General features: G+C 43.2%; 1 protein-coding gene across 2 annotated transcripts in view; it reads right to left on the reverse strand.

Moving 5' to 3' along the window:
• Positions 1-16,145, reverse strand: part of KLHL29 (kelch like family member 29) — a 1,298,229-nt gene that overhangs the window by 394,322 nt on the left and 887,762 nt on the right. For both annotated transcript variants that reach the window (XM_040348525.1, XM_040348526.1), the window contains exon 6: positions 3,216-3,363. In XM_040348525.1, the coding sequence (XP_040204459.1) occupies positions 3,216-3,363 (148 nt within the window). The remainder of the gene's footprint in view (positions 1-3,215; positions 3,364-16,145) is intronic.

Consider the following 16,145-nt stretch of genomic DNA (forward strand, 5'->3'; position numbering starts at 1 on the left):
CACATGGGTAGGTACAGAGCATGATGGGACTGTGAGGCCTATATAGGTCCGATGCAAGGCGCGCATCCGTCATTTCAGCGAGGAGGACCGGCGTGGCAACATCGGGAGAAGGAGAGAAGTGAAGAACATGACGTCACAGCACGGAAGAAGAACTCATCACAGCACGGAAGGAGAAGACGTACATCACGGAAGAAGACACCGGACAGCGAGACGAAGAACCGGGGTGCGACGAGTCAACAACGGAGAGCGGCGAAGACAGAAGGAGAACCCCGGAGAGTTGAGAAGACCCGTCGGGATAGCGGAAGAAGAAGAGCCCCGCCGAAGACGCCATAGGAAACCCGCCGGGGGGGTGGGGGCTTTTTTAAAAGCCACCCCCCCCCCGGCGGTGGAAGAGAACCAGACGGCGGCCCCCACCCACCCGAAGACGTCAAAGAAGAAGCCCCCCCTGGTAAAAGAGCTAATAAAGAAGACAGGGGGCGGCCTCCGGAGCAGAAAAATAAAATATTTTAATACACTGTGTGGTTTATTTGTGTTTTTACCACTTTTCTTGCAGGTGAATGGGTAGGGGTACGATGTACCCCATACTCATTCACTTAGGGTGGGGGGCCGGTATCTGGGGGCCCCCTTATTAAAGGGGGCTCCCAGATTCCGATAAGCCTCCCGCCCGCATACCCCGACAACCAACGGCCAGGGTTGTCGGGAAGGGGCCCTGTCCTCATCAACATGGGGACAGGGTGCTCTGAGGTGGGGGGGGCCGCAGTGCGCCCCCCTGCCCCAGAGCACCCAACCCCCCCATGTTGAGGGCATGCAGCCTGGTACGGCTCAGGAGGGGGGGGGGGCGCTCGCTCGTCCCCACTCCCTTCCTGGCTGGCCGGGTAGCGTGCTTTGGATACGGGTCTGGTATGGATTGTAGGGGGACCCCCTACGCCGTTTTTTCCGGCGTAGGGGGCTCTCCTTACAACCCATAACAGACCTAAGGGCCCGGTATGCTCCTGAGGGGGGACCCATGCCGGATTTTTATTTAAAATCCGGCGGGGACTTCCCCTTCAGGATTCATAACAAACGCCGCACACGTGTAGAATTGGCGGGAATCCAAGTCGGATCTCCCGTCGCTTCTATGACGCGCTTGCTGGAATGTGCTGTCACTATTCCAGTGAGTGTGAGATGTCGGCGAGATCTCGGCACCCTGTCGCCGAGTATCAGCGCGACGCTGTCGTGCTAAAAGCACAATATCACAAACACCTACTGTATGCAAACACGGCAAAGGGTGTGCACGTATATGCAAACCTAGAATGCACCATACATGTGAGGTATCGGTGAGTTGATTGAGAACAATAATGCTAGGGCCATATATCATGGTTAACGCTGAACTGATGAGTTACAAAGGCTTTTAAAGCATTGCTTTAAGACTTTACATGTTTGGTATCTACCCGTATTTACTCAGCACAATCCCTTCTTTTATATGTTATCCAAAAATGTGTATATGTGTTTTTGTATACCTTTTCCTGAAAATTTGCATTTGATAAATAGTTGCGCAAATGTTGTGCTACATAAAAAAATTACTCTGAAGGTTCAGCTTACAGTGCCGACCTTCAGAGCCTGTGCAGTAAACGGCGGCTCTCGCGTGCATTGCGTGGGAGTGACGTTATTGTGCCCCCCCGGCCACTCAATGAAGAGCGGGGCCATCTCTCTTTGTTCTAAGGTAAGTGTCTCATAAGGTGCTAGTATGTGGTGCATACTAGCACATTAAGACATGTTTTATTTTTTATTTCATAGTTACATAGTTAGTCAGGCTGAAAAAAGACAAGTCCATCCAGTTCAATCATAAAAAAATAAAAAATGAATAAAAATAATAACAATAATAATATCATACAATCCCAAATACCCAATTCTATAACCACAGTTGATCCAGAGGAAGGCGAAAAACCCCAGCAGAGCATGATCCAATTTGCTACAGCAGGGGAAAAAATTCCTTCCTGATCCCCCGAGAGGCAATCGGATATTCCCCTGGATCAACTTTACCTATAAATGTTAATACCCAGTTATATCATATACATTTAGGAACGTATCCAGACCTTTCTTAAAGCAATCTACTGAACTGGCCAAAACCACCTCTGGAGGGAGTCTGTTCCACATTTTCACAGCTCTTACTGTGAAGAAACCTTTACGTATTTGGAGGTGAAATCTCCTTTCCTCTAGATGTAAAGAGTGCCCCCCTTGTCTTTTGTGTTGACCATAAAGTGAATAAATATTTGTACATGTTAATTATATCCCCCCTTAATCTCCTCTTCTCAAGAGTGAATAAATTCAGTTCCTCTAATCTTTCCTCATAGCCGAGCTCCTCCATGCCTCTTATCAGTTTGGGTGCCCTTCTCTGCACTTTCTCCAGTTCCCCAATATCCTTTTTGAGAACTGGGGCCCAAAACTGAACTGCATATTCCAGATGAGGTCTTACTAATGATTTGAACAGGGGCAAAATGATATCTCTCTCTCTCTGGAGTCCATACCTCTCCTAATTTTTATTTTGACTACCAGAGGTTTACTACTGCTTTAACAGAACGAAAGTTAGGAAATAATAGACACTCATTGCTAGGCTTTACATATACTTTAAGAAATAAGAGACGTCCAGTCACCCCAAACCTGGGGTGCTCAATATGCAATGGCTCAGACCTTAGTGCTCTAAAACTCCCCTCCCTGAATCCCTTAATATAGAGCACCGAGCCCGACTAACCAATAAAGGGGCTTGCATTGTTGATGGTTTTAAAAAAATATTACTATGTGAAATGTGTTTTAGAATTGTCTAATTAACTTTAAGACATATTAAAGTGGAACTCCTGTTTGAAGTTGAAGACAATGATGGAAAGGTCAGCATACAGTATGTTGCTAGGGAAGGAGAAGGAGAAGTCATTGGTGCCCAACCTCAGTTCTCAAATACCTCCAACAGGTGGTGTTTTCAAGATTTCCTTAACCTTGTAGACATGTTTTAAATCAAGTACTAAGTCAATGGCTTGGTATTTTTAACAGCTAATTTATCCAAGGAAAATTCCCAGAATGTGGTGTGTTGGGGGTACCTAAGGAGTGAGGCTGGGAAACATTGGGCTAAGTGAACCTTTTACATTTGTCCTATATGGACAAAGGATAGGTTTTGGTGTGAGGTACAGTATACTAGAAATACAGTATGTTTAACTTGTAGCTTGAAGAGAGTGTCCACTCACCAGGATTTTCCCCTTTCCTCATTTGCTTAGATGGTGGCTCTTCCGTATCCCATGGTGTAGACTGGTTGATTGGAGTCTGCCCCCACCTCACACTGGTAGCCAGCAGCTGACCTTGCGTTTGTTTCTCGGCCTTGGAAAGCAGAGGGGTCTGAAAAGAACCAAAAAATTCCGTTATATTGACGGCAAACGGCTGCATGTTTTATTCTTATTAATGGTGCAGTGTATTTCCAGGATGGATGCTGACTTACTATATGTAAAGCAATGTTAGTGAATAGAGAAAAGCTGTGCTTATTTTGAATACTCATTAAAAAATCCAATGTTTCCCCTCCAATATATTCATAGGGAACACAGGTTAATCTTATTTTTTTACATTATCTTGCAAATTAAACATTATATTTTCCAGGTGAACAATCTCTACTCCTTTAGTAAATCAACCCAACTGATGTGCATTGTGAGCAGTACAGCGCAACCATTGTGAAATACTACAATGCAGGAAGCAAGGGCAAAGAATGTGCAGACATGACTGCCTTTAGAGAAATAACATACAATACACACAGAAAAAATATTAATTATATATATATATATATATATATATATATATATATATATATATATATATATATATATATATATATATATGTACTGTAGGTTTAGGAACTCACTGAGGACGTTATAAGAAGTCAGAAAAACACAGTAAGAAAGTATTTAATTAACAATAGATTACAAGGCCATTAAACGTCACTGATAACCGTTCTCAATCACGAGGAACGGTCATTAGTGACAGTGTCACTAGGCAGAATAGGGGAATGCCTTGTTTACAAAGACATTCCCCTGTTCTGCGCTTGCCGATCGCAATCGCGGGCCTCCCGGAAACATCGAGTTCCAGGGACCCGCGGCCGCACTCCGAATTTCCGACAACAAATGTTTGAGAGCTGGTTCTCAATTTTTCCGACAGCAAAAGTTCTCGTCGGAAATTGTGACCGTGTGTACACAATTAAACGCAGAAATCCTACGCATGCTCGGAATCATTGAACTTAATTTTTCTCGGCTCGTTGTAGTTTAGTGTAGTGTACGTCACCGCGTTCTTGATGTTCGGAATTTCCGACAACATTTGTGTGACTGTGTGTATGCAAGACAAGTTTGAGCGAACATCCGTCGGAAAAGAATCCACGGTTTTGTTGTCGGAATGTTCGATCGTGTGTACGCGGCATTAGAAGCGAAAAGGCATATTGATTATATTTGGGGGAAAAGAAGGATCGTTTAGTGTCACTTTAAATACCAAGCTACTAAAAATGAAATATAAGCAACAGTTGAAACCACTAAATTAACATTATCACATGTCTTTCTAAGAACTGGGCAGTATTCAGGATGCAAACCCACTGCCCAACATCCACACATATACTGGTACTTCAGTGCCCTCTGATTCCTCCTGTATTGAATTGTATTGTAACTGTACTGTCTTCCCTGATGCTTTAAAGCACTGCGCTATATAAATCTTGTATAATAATAATTATAATGAAGTCCATGTTTTCTGTTACACCAAACGCAAAACACAACAGGTACAAGATCAATGCAGGTAATGATCTCACAAAATGTTGGGAACAAAGTCTTTTTTCCTGGTATACGCTAAGCGCTCTAAACCATTCTTTGTTGGCATTTTCTGCACAGCAGAATTTAAAGCCTTGCTAAAGTTACACATATTTAGGGGGATTAACAAAGATTAGCATACTAAGAAATCTGCTTCAAATACACACTTTATTAGCAGTGTATGCACCAAATAAATAAAAGTGTTGAACAACAATTCTTAAGAACATTGGCGCCCCTTTTTTTAAACTTTGTTGCATGTTTGTGCATGTTTCCCTAGGAGACTGTGTTCAGGGGGTGGGTCTATCCCTTCCACACAGGTCTCAGATTACACTTAGCTTGGATGGAACTCCACTTTACAGTGAAGCAATACCTTTTTTCACTTCTCAATGTATGTAAATACACTAGCTCTATGGGAAATCTTGGTAAGCTTGACATGGCACTGCACCTAGATTTTAATATTTAACATTGGTGTCTATGGGAAACCTTGGTCAAATTGACATGGCACTGCTCCCGAATCATAAGTGACAGGGACACCAAACTTGGAGAGCACGTTAAGGGGACCCAGGACTACGACATGGTAGATTACCTAGGTAAGCTGGTCGACCTGTAGTCCTGGGTCCCCTTAACGTGCTCCCCAAGTTTGGGGTCCCAGTCACTTATGGTTCGGGAGCAGTGCCATGTTAGGCTGACCAAGATTTCCCATAGACGCCAATGTTAAAAACCGGAAGCAGTGCCATGTCAAGCTGACCAAGATTTCCCATAGATGCCAATGTTAAAAACCGGAAGCAGTGCCATGTCAAGCTGACCAAGATTTCCCATAGATGCCAATGTTAGAAACTGGGAACAATGCCATGTCAAGCTGACCAAGATTTCCCATAGACACCAATGTTAAAAACTGGGAACAGTGCCATGTCAAGCTGACCAAGATTTCCCATAGACGTCAATGTGTCCGCACTCGCGTAAACAAAAAGGTACATAAAGCAGGGTATGCCTGTATTGACAAAAAAAAGACAGAATTTTTTTTTGGGGGGGGCACAGCAAGAAAGATCGCACTGGTTCTTATCCCTTTCTGCTCTATCCAAAAAGATATTTAGACTAGAGTTCTTCTTAAATGATAGTCAAGTACACATTAGCATAATTCTTTATAATACCAGCATAAACAGAGGCAGTTTGAAGCTAAAGTGCTGTGAGTGGGCTGTATTGTGCTTCTCACCTCCAAATCGAACACGAAATTAATACATTAGCAACTGCAGAGATGTTTTTCTCATCACTTGCTGACAATGAGTTCTTGCAGAGAGCAATGAAGTATTTTACAGAAGAGATGCGGCAACAATAAAACAAAATGCTTAAAAACTTACTCCTGAGCTGGTATCACGGCATCTTCAAAAGTACCATCAACATTAAAATGCCTTATGAGCTGTTTTGTATGAATAGCTGTTTAAATAATTGTTTTTATTTAAGGAACAAAGCCCGTTCTTCACCTTTCAATATTTCAGATTGTTTTTTGCTTTAAAATTTGAATTCGAACAGACTGATATGAGTGAAACACCAGAGGATTTGTGAGTGCTCTTGCGGTGTATTTAACTCAGATGGAAGAGGTGTAAATATGATACAGAAATTACAGGATTTGGTAGGCCTTTTTTATACACAAGATGCATGTCATTAGTCGCATTGCATACTTTTCAATGCCATTTACTTCTAAATCCGAACACCAAAACAGATATAAAAAGACACCATGTATTGCAGTTAAAGAGGCTCTGTCTCTGATCTCCAAATGTTTTAATCCACCAGGCCCATGCAAATTAGAACCTCTCCAGTGGCCTGTTTCTCCCAGCTCTCCTTGTTTCTAGTGCTGCAGCCCCTGAAGGCCTCTTAGGCCTCGTACACACAACCGAGTTTCTCGGCAAAAACCAGCAAGAAACTTGTTGGGTTTTTTTTTTTTGCCGAAGAAACCGGTCGTGTGTACACTTTTCGCCGAGGAAACTGTCGAGGATCCCGTCGAGCCAAAAAGAGAGCATGTCTTCTTTTTCCTTGACGGGAATGGAGAAATTTGGCTCGCCGAGATCCTCGACAGCCTAACAAGGAACTCGACGAGCAAAACGATGTGTTTCGTCCGTCGAGTTTCTCGGTCGTGTGTACGAGGCTTAAGGAAACTGACACTTCCAGGAGTGTCAAATAACACTGTCCCCTACCCCATGCTAGTTCCTTTCTCTGACCCCTACATCTGAAGTCCATAGTAGCATATCTTCCATCTTTAAAATGGGAACACTTATTAGCAAAAGTATGTAAGAATAGGACACATCCCCTGCCATGCCTCCTTAACGAGTTCTGGACCGCCCACCGCACATTTACTGCGGCAGGGCGGCCCAGCTGCGTGAAACAACGTACCTGTACGTTGTCCGCACTTCCTGGTCTGGGGCGCGTGAGTTCGCCGCCGGCATTTCAGAATTTCCGAAAACAAATGTTGGATGGGCATGCTCTCAAATTGTCTGACAACAAATGTGTTCAGTTGGATTATCCGATCGTGTGTACAGAAGTCCATTGGACTAAAATCCAATGTACAAACACGCATGCTCCGAACCAATGCCAACCATCAGACAACAATAGCAGAAATTGCCCAAAGGGTGGCACTAAAGAGCACGTAGTTTTGTGAATGTTGGCTGAAAAAGTTCTGTCATCTGTATGCAGAACAAGTTCATGGCCAACGTCCTTTGGACAAAAATTCACGGATTTGTCCTTTGGAAATCCGATCGCGCGTAAGAGGCTTTATAAAGCACACTTAGGGAACACATTGTGCCCTTTGATTGCCCTGATGTTAACCCCTTCCCTGCTAGTGTCATTTATACAGTGTCAGTGCATTTGTTTTAGCACCTATCACTGTATTGGTGTCACTGGTCCCCAAAAAGCGTCACTTAGTGTCCAATTTGTCCTCTGCAATGTCGTAGTCCTGCTAAAAATCACTGATCGCCACCATTACTAGCAAAAAAAAAAATCCCCTAAATCTAATTGGATTTTTATTTTATTTTTAACAAAAATATGTAGCAGAAATTGGCCTAAATTGATAAATACATTTGATTTTTTACATACTTTCACTGGATGTGTTTTATAGCAGAAAGTAAAAAATATATAATTTTTTTTTCAAAATTGTTGCATTTTTTTCTTTATTGCGCAAAAAATAAAAACCACAGAAGTGATCAAATACCACCAAAAGAAAGCTCTATTTGTGGGGAAAAAGGGACATTTGTTTGAGTGCAACGTCGCACGACTGCGCAATTGTCAGCTAACCTAAGGCCCCTTTCACACTGGGGCATTTTTCGAACGTTATTCGAGCAAAGCCTCATCTGCAATCCCAATGTGAAAGCCTGAGTGCTTTCAGAGCCGTTTCACACTTCCAGCGCCCGAAAAATGCTGGTAAAGCACCGCTAAGACCCTAACGTTTTAGGGCGTTTTTGAAGTGCCTCAGTGTGAAAGGGTAAGGCGTTTTTTTACAGCGCTTTCAATTCATTTCAATGGAGAGGGGCGTTTTTGGAGCATTTTTTTTTTCAGCGCCCAAAAGCTGCTCCAAAGATGCTGCTTACAGGACTCAGTGTGAAAGGGTCCATTGAGATGCACAGAGCATTTTATGAGCGTTTTAATAGCTCTATTTTTAACGCTAAAACGCTGTAAAAACGCTTCAGTGTGAAAGGGGTCTAACGCAGTGCCATATCGCAAAAAATTGCCTGGTCATTAAGGGGGGTAAATCCTTCTAGGGCTGAAGTGGTTAAAGGAGAGTCATAAAAATAGTTATACCCACAAGTGCTTTTTTTTTATTTACCCCTACTATTCAATTATACAGGCTTCTGAAATCTACAAATTAATTGAATGAAAGGTTTAGCACTTTGAAAGATAACAAGTGCATTTTATATATAATACAATATACAAAAAACGGGGATGTCTGGTCACCCTACCCAGAACATAGTGGCAGGTGATGAAAGTGGCGACCTCATCAGTCTGCTTCATAATTACAGGCTCAGGGCAAGCTGGTGACCAAGCCTAGTAGTGCTTAACAGGAACAAACTAAAGTGAGGACATCAACCTGGATATGCTGTCTGGCTGGACTGTGAAAATCTCAGAAATGGACTCACTGGACTTGGGGCAGGTGAGAGAGAGAGAATGATCAGGGAGTTTTATGCCCGTACCAGATCGTTTTTTTGTGCAAGGGTGGTCATTCTCTGGGTGGGGTAGTCTATTGGTGTTGATACTCTATGGGGGAGATTTACTAAACCTGGTACACACAGAGGGCCATATTCTCCTACATTTGCGGCGGGCGTCGTGTAAGCTATTTACACTACGCCGCCCCAACTTACAGGAGCAAGTGCTGTATTCCCCAAACACTTGCTCCGTAGTTTGTGGCGGCGTAGTGTAATTGGCCCGGCGTATCCCCGCGTAATTCCAAGGGGGCGGCTTGTATTTAAATTAAGCGTGCCCCCATGCCGTTCGAACTGCGCATTTCCCTGGGCTTAAAATAGCCCAGTTTGCATGCTCCAGTTCTCGACGGAAATGTGCGTCATTGACATGAAGTCGTATTCAAGAACGACTTATGAAAACGACGTACCCGACGGGAAAAGACGACGCGGACCCGACGCCATACTTAACATGGATATGGCGGACTTGCGTAAACTTACCCCTCATATAGCAGGGGTAAGTTTACGCTTGCGCAAACGACGTAAGCGACGGCTACGCGACGCAAATTCTTTCGGGAATCGGCGTATCAGGCTCATTTGCATAAACAAATGAGACCTGAACGTAAACGCCACCTAGCGGCCGGCGGCGAATTACATTTAAGATCCGACAGTGTAAGTGACTTACACCTGTCGGATCTTCAGCGTATCTATGCGAAAATGATTCTAGGAATCACTCGCATAGATACGCGGGTCAAAAAACAGGGATACGATGGAGTATCCTGAAATACTCCGTCGTAACTCTTCTGAGAATATGGCCCCTGATCTGTTGCATAGTAACCATTCAGCTTCCAGATTGTCAAAGCGTAATTCAACAAGCTGAAGTTAGAAGCTGATTGGCTACTATGCAGACCTACACCAGATTATGTGTGCACCATTTTTAGTAAATCTCGTATGTGTTAATGATGGCTTACTAACATTATTATTAACATTAACATAATTACAAATGGCATCATCTGTGTGGGACCCAGTTTTTGGATAGTCCATTCTACTTATTTGTTATATATCAATGGGAATGTGCAGCATGCCAGCTTAGAATTGATAGCTAAATTCTATATGTACCTACTGATTGCTGCTCTCAGGATGAAACCAGTCTAGCCTGAGAGAATAGCTGCTGTATAGTACATCTCTGAATCGGGTGGACTAAGGCCTCGTACACATGATAGGTTAACCAGAGGACAACGGTCTGATGGACCGTTTTCATCGGTCAAAACCGATCGTGTGTGGGCCCCATAGGTTATTTAACCATCGGTTAAAAAAAGCCAACTTGCTTTAAATTTAACCGATGGATTCCTAACTGATAGGTCAAAACCGATCGTTAGTAGGCACAACCATCGGTTAAAAATCCATGCATGCTCAGAATCAAGTCGACGCATGCTTGGAAGCATTGAACTTATTTTTTTTCAGTACGTCGTTGTGTTTTACGTCACCGTGTTCTGACACAAACGTTTTTTTAACCGATGGTGTGTAGGCGCGACGGACCATCAGTCAGCTTCATCGGTTAACCGATGAAAACTGTCCATCAGACCGTTCTCATCGGATGGACTGATCGTGTGTACGTGGCTTAAATCTTCCCTTTTCAGTCCATTTAATTTTATAAGTCAGTCTGGGATGGGAAACTAAATAACTATTTGGAGATGGGATAGGAGTGGTAATGGTTTAGACCATCTATAGGAATTCTGGTATAATAACCGTTTGAGAACATTAATGCGCCCATACCTTGATAGGGGAAAGGGGTGTCCTACTTTTCTTGTCTATTTTAGATTTCAGCCAAAACAGGAAGTGAAAGGAAGTTCCTGCAAATTAAGGGAATTCCTTGGGGCCCCCATAGGTCACCAGAACTAACGTCCCTATTAGAAGATTTCCCCTCTATTACTTTTAAGGGGACAACCCAAAATTTGTGATTTTCTTTTACTTTCAATGATAATGGTAAACAGGACACATAGAGAGGGTGAACTGCCCTAATGAGGGCATAGACACCAATAAAAACTGACAAGTGTTCTGATCCTCCTCCACTCTATCCAAAACGTAAAAAACATTTTGCCTTTAGTTATACTTTAACTTTAAAGTTACTACACCAAAACCCCTAACTAAACCTTTCTTTTTTTTTATTTTATTTTTTTAAGCAACAGATCATACTTATCTCCCCTGTGCAGTTTGTTTTGCACAGAGTGGCCCTGATCCTCCTATTCTGGGGTCCCTCAGTGGCACTCCTGACTCCTCCTCTCTTCGAGTGCCCCTTCAGAGAAGCGCTCTCCCTCGGGGGCACCTGTGCCATCGGGCGCGCACTCGTGTCCTGCTGCTTCGTCCATTGACACAGACAGCAGGACTCTGCTCCACCCTCCAGCTCCCATGTCATTGGATTTGATTGACAGCTGCGGGAGTCAATGGCTGCTATTAATCTATCCGATCAGGACTTGAGACACCAGCTGAAGCAGGTGTGCTCGTCCCCGGCACATGAACGATCGGGCTCAGATAAGTAAAACAGGGGCTTTGGGGGGCAGCTGCACTAAAGAAGGTTTTTCCCCTTAAAGTGATTGTAAACCCTCATGTTTTTTCACCTTAATGCAGCCTATGCATTAAGGTAAAAAAACTTCTGGCAGTCACCGGGTCCCCAGCCTCCCGGTTTTACTTACCTGAGCCATGGAATTCACTCGGCGGTGACGCGCTGTCCCTCTCTCCACGGTGTCCCGGCTCTTAATTGGATAGATTGATAGCAGCGCAGCGATTGGCTCCCGCTGCTGTCCAACAAATCCAATGATGCGGGGGCTGAGTCCGGAATTCGTGTTTATGGAAGTAAATGCTAACTACCCCCCCCCCCGGGAGAGCACTTCTCCTAGGGGGTTATATGATGTGGGGAGGAGCCACGAGAGCCACCAGGGTGATCCCAGAAGTCGAGGATCGGGATAATTTATCTATTTATCTAATTAAATCATTTTAATGGATGGATTCTGATGTAAGACATTTTTGAGGTCTTCTATAATAATTACATAGAGGATTGTGGATAACAGGCATCCCTGTCTAGTGCCATTAGATACAAATAAAGAGTTAGAAAGTTAGCTGTAAGACCTAGTGTAATTCTTGCAGAGAGGGAGAGATATAAAGCCATAACATAATTTTGGCATCTATTTTAATAGCAATCTGGTTAACTGTTCACGACTAATACGCCTTTATATTTTAAAGCCCCAAAAATCCTTGACTCAAAATGCGTTCGACTAAAATGGTCTGTAAGCAAAGCAGAGCGAACCATTATATTTGCCAAAAGCTTGGATTTATTGCCGACTATAATACTTTTCAAGGCCTCGTGAGGACATCATATCTGCGCTAAAGTCAAGCAGGTAATATTAGGATCTATATAAATAAACTTCACAATACACCGCAGGGAGATGCAGGCAACTCGGAACGCCAGCAATTAATCAAATCCATGTTGTGATAACTCTGCCACTCGCAATCAAAATATTTTTTTTCCCTTTTTCTCTGCTGGTCTTGTTCCCTATTTTATTGGCATTAAAGGAAGACAATATGAAGCGCATTGGATAGATAATGAGAAAATCTCTTTCCTGACAGTCTATCCTCCGCAGGAATAATAAAAAAAAAGAAGCAGAATGATGTTTGCACCACAGCTAACCGAATGTGTTGGTAATCTATCACAATTGTTAAACTCACTGGGGAAATAATTAGTGAAGAGAGGATTGCATGCAAGCCAGAGACAGATCGAGAGAGGGAGAGAAAGTGAGAACATAAGAAGTAAATAAATATAAAATAATGATATGACTGCTATGGGCCAGAAATCTCACAGGAAGGACTGTGCAGATAACGGTCACATTTACACAAAGCATGCGGACTGAAAGCAACCAAGTCCCCCTAAGGAACACCCTTCAAGGGCAAATGTCACTGAAGGTCATTGACTGGCAGCAGCAAAACACCAGCAGAAAGGACCGCAATCATAAACATTTCCACTGTAGATAAATCATGTATCTAACGCAAGTTGACAGAAAATAATTAAAATGAAAATAATTGTTAATACTGTAAATAGATAAGCTTGTATTAACCACTTAAGACCCAGGCCATTATGCAGGTTAAGGACCTGGCCCCTTTTTGCGATTCGGCACTGCGTCGCTTTAACTGACAATTTGCACGGTCATGTGACGTGGCTTCCAAACAAAATTGGCGCCTGTTGCCATCTTTGTCCCATTTTTATTAGAAAAACGGAGCCCACATAAACGATTTGCAACACAAAATGCTCTGCTGCAGTTTTCTTCCATCGCATTCAGCATTTGTAATATGTGTATCTTCACCATAATACGTTTGACGAGTATATCTGGCACTGTCAAGTCACAACAGCTTACATAGGATTGATCGAAGTGATAGTTTGTTTTTCTGCTTTTTTTTTAATCAAAGCTTAATTGAACAAGCTGAATTAGAAGCTGATTGGCTGTTTGGCTACCATGCACAGCTGCACCAGATTCTGTGTGCACCTGTTTTAGTACCCCCCTTTGTTTTCCATTTTGTTTTGGGGTTTTCTTGGGGGGGGGGGGTTGCCATATTTGTCCCATTGAGGAGATCAGCCTTCACTTCATGTCTTATAGCCAAAACAGGGAGTGCGAGGAAATCCCTCCAAAGTAAGGAAAATCCTTGGTAGTCACCAGAACTACTGTCCCCATTGGGAGATTTCTCCTCTATTCCTATTCCACTCACAATTTGGGATTTTCTTTCATTTTTGGTGATAATGGTCAACAGGACACATTTAGTAACCCCCCCCCTAAAGTGTGCCTTCAGTTTTACTTAAAGCCAGAGGGTCATCATAACAGCCAAGCAACTAGTATTTTCAGAAGGATGGAGAGGGATCATATAATTCTGCCGTACGAGCCATCACGTATGTCCATCGGTAGCCGCCGCAGCTATAAATAGTGTCATTCGGATGCCCGCACATGCGCAGGAGAATGACTGGGCGTAATGACGTCATCGCGACCGCGTCGCATAATGATAACGCGTAGTCATCAATAGTAAACATAGCGTTATCCCGAAGGACATGATGTATACTGCGCATGGGCACAAAAAAGCACTGACACAAGTCAGAGTGCAATGTACTCAAAGGGCAAATCCAGCAATTAAGAAGCTAAAGTAACATGCCACATCCAGCAAAAGGACAAACACTGGGCATAATATTGTAAAAATAGCTTCACAAGGGTGAGGCCTCGTACACACGACCGAGTTTCTCGGCAAAAACCAGCAGGAAACTTGCTGGGATTTTTTTTTTGCCAAGGAAACCGGTCGTGTGTACATTTTTCGACGAGGAAACTGTCGAGGATACCGTCGAGCCAAAAAGAGAGCATGTCTTCTTTTTCCTCAACGGGAATGAAGAAACTTGCCTTGTCGAGTTCCTCGACAGCCTAACAAGGAACTTGACGAGGAAAACGATGTGTTTCGCCCATCGAGTTCCTCGGTCGTGTGTACGAGGCTTCATAATAAAAGAAAGACAGTTGTTTACTTGGAATAGGACAAAAATTATCAATGTCCATACAACAGGTACCAATGCTTTAAATGAAAAATTAAGGGCCAGATTCACATAGAATTGCCCAGGCGCAGCGTATCAGAGATACGCCGCCGTATCTTACCTGGCTCTAAGTCGAATCCAGGAAGATTTTGCGCCGTAAGTTACCGCGGCGTAGTGTATCTCTCGGCGCGTATTTCAAATTGGGCGGGTAGGGGGCGTGATTCATTTAAATGAAGCGCGTCCCTGAGCCGAATGAACTGCGCATGCTCTGTTTTGAAATTTCCCGCCGTGCTTTGCGCGAAATGACGTCGCACCGACGTCATTTTTTTAAATTAGACGTGAGTTACGTCCTTTCCTATTCACGGACGACTTACGCAAAAAATAAAAAATTTAAAATTCGACGCGGGAACGACGGCCATACTTTAACATGGCAAGTCTATCTATATGCCACAAAATAGCAGCTTTAACTATACGCCGGGAAAAGCCGACTAGCGACGACGTAAGAGAATGCGACGGTCGGGCGTACCTTCGTGGATCGACGGAAAAAGCTAATTAGCATACCCGACGTGGAAAACGAAGCGAACTCCACCCAGCGGGCGCCAAAGTATTGCACCTACCATCCGAAGGCGTACGAAGCCGTACGCCTGTCGGATCGAAGCCAGAAGCCGTCGTATCTTGGTTTGAGGATTCAAACTAAAGATACGACGCGGCAAATTTGAAAGTACGCCGGTGTATCAGTAGATACGCTGGCGTACTTGCTCTGTGAATCTGGCCCTAAATGACTGGCATATTATTGAAAACATTTTTACATAAATGGGCGGGGCCCCCTATTGGGCGGGGCCCATGGGCGGTCAAGCCCACTGGTAAGTCCGGGCCCAGCTCTTTTGGGATATTTACATTACAAATTAAAAGAGAAGATCAATGCACAACCCTAAACGTGCCTCTAACAGTCTAATTTATAATATGCAAGCTTTAAATATTAGAAAAATGGAGCCCACATAAAAGATTTGCAACACAAAATGCTCTGCTGCAGTTTTCTTCCATCGCATTCAGCATTTGTAATATGTGTATCTTCACCATAATACGTTTGACGAGTATATCTGGCACTGTCAAGCCACAACAGCTTACATAGGATTGATCGAAGTGATAGTTTGTTTTTCTGCTTGAAGTATCCGGAGGGATTTCATTACAATTAGATTGTCAGGGTAGATGGATAATGTTCGTAACACATAATCAGAGGCCACATATGAAATCAATGAGCCTGTGGACTGGATAATGTTTTAAGGGACAATGAGTCTGAGTCAGATAAAGAGACCCCGTAGCACTTTGAAGGATTGTAGAGCCCATGCAAGTGCATATAATGATCTAGTATTTAATTTATATTGAAATAACTAGGTTACGCTTGTTTTGCTGCTTAAGGGCTTTGCATTTAGTGGTCAATACTTGCCTCCTATAGAATGTGGATTTTTTTTTTTTTTCGATGGAAGAAAGGATTAATAACCCAGGCAGCAATTGCTGTCACGTCCTTTAGTTTTCCTATTAAGATAAACTGAAAAGTGGATGTATTCTTAGCCATCTGTTTATAGAGGCTGATTTTTTTTTCTTCCTCTTAAGATTATTTTGCAT

Source organism: Rana temporaria, chromosome 4 (genome assembly GCF_905171775.1).
Source record: "Rana temporaria chromosome 4, aRanTem1.1, whole genome shotgun sequence".
Classification (NCBI taxonomy): Eukaryota; Metazoa; Chordata; class Amphibia; order Anura; family Ranidae; genus Rana; species Rana temporaria.